The 7,525-nt window shown below is 35.6% G+C and overlaps 1 protein-coding gene across 1 annotated transcript in view; it reads left to right on the top strand.

Moving 5' to 3' along the window:
• The window catches only part of ADGB (androglobin), a 156,978-nt gene that overhangs the window by 105,016 nt on the left and 44,437 nt on the right, over window positions 1-7,525 (top strand). The window contains 2 exon segments of the mRNA XM_021693470.1: window positions 296-433; window positions 2,660-2,753. Of these exon segments, the coding sequence (XP_021549145.1) occupies window positions 296-433; window positions 2,660-2,753 (232 nt within the window).

The raw sequence follows: 7,525 nt of genomic DNA, 5'->3' as shown, positions 1-7,525 counted from the left end.
AATGCTCTACTCACACAATTTTAACATTTTCTTTCAGTTTTGAGAGAAACCCCTTACTATTTTCACAGAAGAATTCATAGTAGCTCACTCAGTATGTAGTGTTTCCTTTCTCCAGAATGTTTACGTTCTAAAAAAAGGGCCACCTGCAGAGCACAATATTAAATACAAAGACAAATCTATCATTGTGGCACTTTATATGTCAGGGGACTTTAGCAGTTAAAGGTATTGAAAACTGGGGTAAGGATTAAATACTTTAACTCGACTTTCAGTCCAAAATTTGTTTTTCTCTTTCCAGCGGAATGGGTCGACATTAAATGCTGCCCACCAGTAAGTGATAAAGAATATTCTCCTGAGGAAGTAGGAGCAGCAATTAAAATTCAAGCCATGTGGAGAGGGACTTATGTCAGATTGCTTATGAGAGCTAGAACACCAGGTACCCTTTTCCAGTCATTTATAAAATAAACTTGTGTATGTAAGAATGAATATTTGTGTGCTAATGAAAAACATTTTGGAGTTATCTTACTTTATTATTGGGCTAATTCTTTGTAATTCTATAAATATTGAAATTCCTTGAGGTCAGAATGCATGTCAGGACACTCACTCTCTAGCTCCCAGAATTTAGCACAGTGCCTGGCACAGAGTAAGCACACAACAAATACGTGCTGGAAGAAAGAATGAGGGACTCAGTGAATGATCAGCTATGTCTCCCAGTCTGTTGTGAGTCTTACAGCACAGAGAACTAGTCTTTTCCTCTATGCATCTCCAATGTCTAGCAGAATGCTACAGCAGTCAGCTTCAGCTAAGCTGTGGATATTTTTTACATTTCTAGATCATTTTTCAAAGAAATAAATGAATGAGTAAATGAATGAATGAGTTGAGTGAAAGAAGCTTTCATGTGTCCGTGTGGCATACATTTACAGAGCACAGAATGCATTTGAAGTGTATTCTAGCTATTAAATCAACTTATCAGTGTATTCTATTAAATCAAAATATTTATGTATGTATAATAAACTATTTTTGTGAAAAAGGTTATTTTATTTTAGCTTTTTATCAGCTTAAAATAAAACACCGCAGTGGCAAAAATGATATTTAATCATTTTCATTCTGCAGTTTTTTTTTATAAGAAAAGGCTTATCTCCAATAAAATTTTTTTTAAGATTTTATTTATTTATTTGAGGGGGGAGAGAGAGAGAGAAAGAGAGAGAGAGCTTGCGAGTGCACAAGTGAGGGGAAGGGCAAAGGGAGAGGGAGAAGCAGACTCCCTGCTGAGCAGGGAGCCCAACTCTGGGCTCAATCTGATTCGGGACCCTGGGATCATGACCTGAGCCGAAGGCAGACGCTTAATTGACTGAGCCACCCAGGCGCCCTCCAATAGAATTCTTTGAATGTACTAAAACATTTTGTTGTAAAATGTCTCTATTTAAAGTATTTATTTATTTAATTAATTAATTTTTTTAAAAAGATTTTATTTATTCATTTGACAAGAGAGAGACATAGCGAGAGAGGGAACACAAGCAGGGGGAGTGGGAGAGGGAGAAGCAGACTTCCCGCAGAGCAGGGAGCCCGATGTGGGACTCGATCCCAGGACCCTGGGATCATGACCTGAGCCAAAGGCAGACGCTTAACGACTGAGCCACCCAGGCGCCCCTCTATTTGAAGTATTTAATGAGAATAATCAAAATGTTCATCTGAGCAGGGAAAACTACAGATAACAAATGTAAAGTAAATAAACTGCAATGTATAGTTGTGTGAGAGAAAAATATTACTGTTGCTTGATTTTGATATTATTCTATTAGAAAAAGTAAAGATAGATTTATCAAATTAAATATATAGTAAAATATACTTTTTGTTGTCCACATATGCTGTAAAAATTATATTCAAACAATGATTTTCTTTCTCTTTCTCTTTTTAGACACAAAAACTTGAAGAACTTAATAATGTTTTAATAATATTTGCATTTCTTTCACTCAATGAATATTTATTGAATAACTTGTGTGCACAGCACTGTTCTAAATTCTGATTTTATTGAAGTCAGTTAAACCGACAGAGTTTCTGCTTTGATGAATCTTGTGTTCTAGTGGTGGTAGACATACAATAGACAAGTAGATATATGAAGATATCAATTTCAGATTCTAGTAAGTACTATGAAGAAATTAAAATAGGATAATTAGGGAAAAAGTCAGTTTCTGACTTGTTAAATTTGAGCCACTTACTATGGATTTGCATTTTTCTGACCAAATCATCTAGTCCTAAACAAATGTGGATTATGGGACTGAGTTTTAGTGGGATCCCATTAGCTGTTGTTTTTTAGAAAAATTGAATGAATTATTTTTTGTCATAAGAGCTTGCATAAAGAACTTTTAGTGTGATAAAAGATCTCCTGATGTAAACTCTTTGATGAGAATGTTCAATTAGATCAAAGAACACTTTATGATGTCACTGAAGATGAAGGAAAACAGCACAAATCGATGAGCAGAGCTGTTGACTAGAAGTTTATAGCTTTATATTTTAACATAATTTTGCTGCTAATAAAGCCTATGGCTTTGGATACCACCTTGTGAATTTCAGCTTCTTTATCTGTAAAAGGAGGGCTTTGAACAAGATGATCTTTCAGGCATCTTGCAATTTTTATATTGCTATTTTTAATTATTATTTTTAGACACAAAGGAAAATAACAGTGTTGCAGATATTCTTCAAAAAGTTTGGAGTATATTGGAACTGAATATAGAACAGTATGCAGTTTCTCTCTTAAGGTAAGGCAGCATAATGAAATTTCTTATTGTAGTATCTTGGTATCCTTCAAGTTCCTGTTCAAGTGCTACCATGTTCATTTGAGTTTTCCTAATCACTGCAGTGAGAAACACTGCTTCTTCTGAACTTCCACAATATTTTATCTGAAGCATTTCTATGGTACTTACTACTTTTGGTTTGTCTTAATTATACTTAACTAATATTCTAAGCAGAAAACCTCTGAGAAGCAGAGCAAAGTTTCTTGAAGTCTTATGGTGTTGAGGTGACCACGGTCAGAGTTTGGGACCTACTAGGGGAGGGGACTGCAACAAACAATTAAAATTGTCAGTTGAAATCCCTGGACAGTAACACTCTAGAAACAGGGGTAAACCGGAAGTAGACTGAGCCTCAGCAAAACTACTATAGCCACAAACCATATCTGAGAGACAGGATAATCTGAACAAAACTGAGAAATTATAAATTATATGTGTATATATACACACACACATACAGACATATTTAAAAGAGGCAAACCCTCTGGTGATGCTGGAGTTAGCAGACAAAATCTCAAAACTTAACTGTAATGGAAATGCCAAAGAAAATAAAGAATAAGGAGAAAATAGATCAAAAGTTTAGATTAATAAAGCTGAGTCAAATGGAAATTACATAAATGATGATTTTTTTTTAGATAATGTTTTTTATTTAACACCACACTATTTATTAAGGTCATTAATTTATCCTAACTGTTTAGTTAGATAAATTTTGCTAATTAATTACACATACTCATAAAACTACTGCAAAAACATGATACAGAATATTTCCATCACCCACAAAGTTTTGTTTCTGCTCTTTTATATAACTCATCCGTTCCCAACAAGAAACCTATACTCTGAGTTTCATCACCATAGATTAGATTTGATTGTTCTTCAATTTCATATAACTGAAATCACACAGCATGTGCTCTTTTGTGTCTGGCTTATTTCACTCAGAAATATTTCTGAGATTTTTAACAACTGAAATTAAAAACTTATTTGTAGATTTAACAGCAGATTAATCAGAACAGATGAAGAGATTGGTGAACTTGGAGATAGGTCAATAGAAAAGTATCCAAACTGAAGCATAGAAGAAAGTGAATGGGAAGTAAGAAAGCAACATAAGGGACATGTGGAATATGCTCAGAAAGTCCAATATTGTCATTATAGCCCCAGACTGTAAAAAGATAATAACTGAGAACTTTCCAAAACTGGTAAAACACATCAACTCATGTTTTCAGGAGACTGCATGCAAACTCCATGCAGAAAGCCTACAAAGTAAAGTATTCCTAGACTAATTGCAGTGAAACTACTGAAAAACAAAGGCCAAAAGAAAAACCTTCAAATCGGCCAGAAAAATAATGCATATTATCTTCAAAGGGCAATCAACAAATAGCTACATATAAGAATAAATTCATGACCTTAAGCAATGAGAAATGTAGAAGTTAGGTATAAGGTTTTAAAGAGTTCTAAGGTTATAGTATTATTGCAGAAATGGTAAAAGTAATAATTTAGATGAAACTCTAACAGGGGAGGGATGCATGGTATCCTTTCTAGCAATATACTAATGAACAGCTAGTGAATTTAGGAAGAGATAAGATTAATCTCACAAATCTTCTAGAGAACAGAAAAAGAGGAAACAGTAACCAATTCATAACCTTGATTTAAAAAATTCAACAAGGACAGTAAGAAAATGAAATTGCAAACCAGTCACCTTCTTCAAATTGCAAACCAATCACCCTTTTGAATAGATGCAAAAAATGTGTAATAAAATATTAGTAAATCAGAATCCATCGTCTCTCATGGTTCATCTCCCCCTCCGATTCCCCCCCCCTTCATTCTTCCCCTCTTGTTACTTTCTTCTTCTTCTTCTTCTTCTTCTTCTTCTTCTTCTTCTTCTTCTTTTTTTAACATACAATGTATTATTTGTTTCAGAGGTACAGATCTGTGATTCAACTGAGGGTTCTAGGGGGAGGGGGGTGGGAGGATGGGTTAGCCTGGTGATGGGTATTAAAGAGGGCACGTTCTGCATGGAGCACTGGGTGTTTTACGCAAATAATCATGGAACACTGCATCAAAAGCTAATGATGTAATGTATGGTGATTAACATAACATAAAAAAATTTTTTTAAATAAAAAAAAATTAGTAAATCAAAATTGGAATTAAATAAAAAGGATAATGCCTTATAATCAAGTAGGCCTCTCCTTCCCAGGTATACAATGGTGGTTTAACGTTAGAAGGTTTGTCATTTTAATTCAGTACATTAACAGGGAAAAGGAACAAATCATTTGGTCCTCCAGATAGAATCGGAAAAAACATTTGATAGAATTTAACACAAATTCAAAATTATTTAATTATTTATTTTTTGTTTTTAGAAAACTTGGACTTTTAGAGAAGAAAACTTCTAGAGAAGTCTTTCATTAATATGTTATTGGTATCTGGTATTTTCAAAACTTACTACAAACATGATTAGTGGTGAAATTTTGAAAGAATTTTCCTGGGCTTAGAAATGAGACAAAAATGTCTGCCTGATGACTTCCATTCACAATAATCCTGGAATAATTCTGAGAAGGACAAAATGGCAATAAAGCAAAGTAAAAGTCATTAGGATTTGAAGGGAAAAAATAAAACCACCACTGTTTACAGACGATATGATTGTATATGTAGAAAAATTTTTTTTAATTAATTTATTTGATAGAGAAAGAGACAACAAGAGAGGGAACACAAGTAGGGGGAGTGGGAGAGGGAGAAGCAGGCTTCTCGCCCAGCAGGTAGCCTGATGTGGGGCTCGATTCCAGGACCCTGGGATCGTGACCCAAGCCGAAGGCAGACGCTTAATGACTGAGCCACCCAGGAGCCCCGGTAGAAAATATTTTAAAATCTGCAGAAAAAAAATTTTTTTTAAAGATTTTTTATTTATTTGATAGAGAGAGACACAGTGAGAGAGGGAACACAAGCAGGGGGAGTGGGAGAGGGAGAAGCAGGCTTCCCACCGAGCAGGGAGCCTTACACGGGGCTCGATCCCAGGACCCTGGGACCATGACCTGAGCCGAAGGCAGACGCTCAACGACTGAGCCACCCAGGCGCCCCAAAATCTGCAGAAAAATTATTAGAGTTAGAGAATTAAAGAAAAGTTGCTGGAGACAAGGTCAATATAAAATAACAATTGGATTTCTACTTATAAGCAACAAATAGAAAATTATATATGAAAACATATAAAAACGTAAAATAACCTAAAAATAATGAAAAAAATTCATGATGAAACAAATATAAAAATTTTAAACATGGAGAAAATCCAAATCTATACAGTACTTGCCTAACCCTGAGGGTAAGTGTCCCATTCACCTCACCCTAGTCCTGGCCATGGACACTGCCATTACTTGATCATCCAGCTTGACTGACTTGCACACATCTTTCAGCATCAGACCTAATGCTAACCCTTGCTATACTAATTATCAGGTGTGGGTCCTGGGGTAAGTCTCTATCCTCTCTAAAGTTGAAATTAAAATTTTATTAATAATATTTAATATTTTATTAATAATATTTAATATAAGGAAATCATTTTAATATAGGGAAAACAATATCTCTCTCATAGTACTATTTTTTTGTAAGGCTGTAAAGATAAATAAAAAGAACATTTCCTGTGTTCTTAACACCAAACTACAGATTGAGTCATTACAGGGCATTAGCTATTGTAAATATTACTTTATTATTACTACTAAATGGGAAACTGAGGTCCTGGAATCCAGCCTTACATTCTCAGATCTTAAGGGGTAGAACTTTCCCAAGTGAACTTTGGGCAAGGCTCAGTTTACTGATGTAACTTTCTTTCTGTACTAGGATGCAAAGTTAAAAGAAAATCTTTCAAGTCTGTCAGGAATATTTCTCTGGGTCATTCAAGGTCATTCAAGATATTCCATATACATCAGGGTTTTGATGGCACTATATGCATTAGAATTTCCTGAGGCTATGAAAAAGTGTGGAATGTATGATGCGAACAATGACTGGAATACCTCTAAATCCCTGCCTTATCTTAGAATGGCAGCTGGTCCCATTACAGTCAGTTCCCTAGGTAGCCTGTTCAGCTGCTACATTGGCTCAGCCAACACCCACATGTGGATTCAACCAGCCCCCATGTGATTGGCAGTGGTGCTTTGCATTGACAGACCACCACATTAGAGTTCCCAGTTAGGGTGATCAGGTTACTTATCATTTGAACTGGGATACTTTTACAAAAGGGACAGAGGGAGCACTATTAATAATTACGACAGGATTATGAGTATAAACCAGGACTACCCCAGGCAAACCAGGATATTTGGTCAATCTTTGTTCTCATAACTTACCTACAAGGCTTAAAACTCTCCCAAGTATAAATCTGTCAATTTCCTCCCATCAAAGGCCAGTGATCAAATGGAGGATGTGAATCCTAACCCCCATAACAATCTCCATGGCTTTGCTTCTTACTGACGGTACAGTCAAGCCATCTGCCTTCTGGAAGGCAAGAAAACCTCTAGATCTGTCTAGACCTCTAATACAAAACCATTTTCTATTGGCCATTATGGCTTCCATCCCAGCTAAATCCATAGATGTTATACAAAAGACCCTAGATTGCTGGTGCTACTGAAGCTAGATCCAGTTCCTGGCCGTGGAAGGGAAAGAACCTAGAACATCTCTCACGTGACTTCCATCATGTTCTGAAATATGCCACAGCCTTCCAGGGGGCAAACATGGAGAAACCTCAACCCATAATTCTTTTAACCAGT

This window comes from Neomonachus schauinslandi, chromosome 8 (assembly GCF_002201575.2).
Source record: "Neomonachus schauinslandi chromosome 8, ASM220157v2, whole genome shotgun sequence".
NCBI classification, from domain to species: Eukaryota; Metazoa; Chordata; class Mammalia; order Carnivora; family Phocidae; genus Neomonachus; species Neomonachus schauinslandi.
The sequence above is the reverse complement of the archived record's forward strand: the minus strand, read 5'-3'. Positions and strand labels throughout refer to the sequence as shown.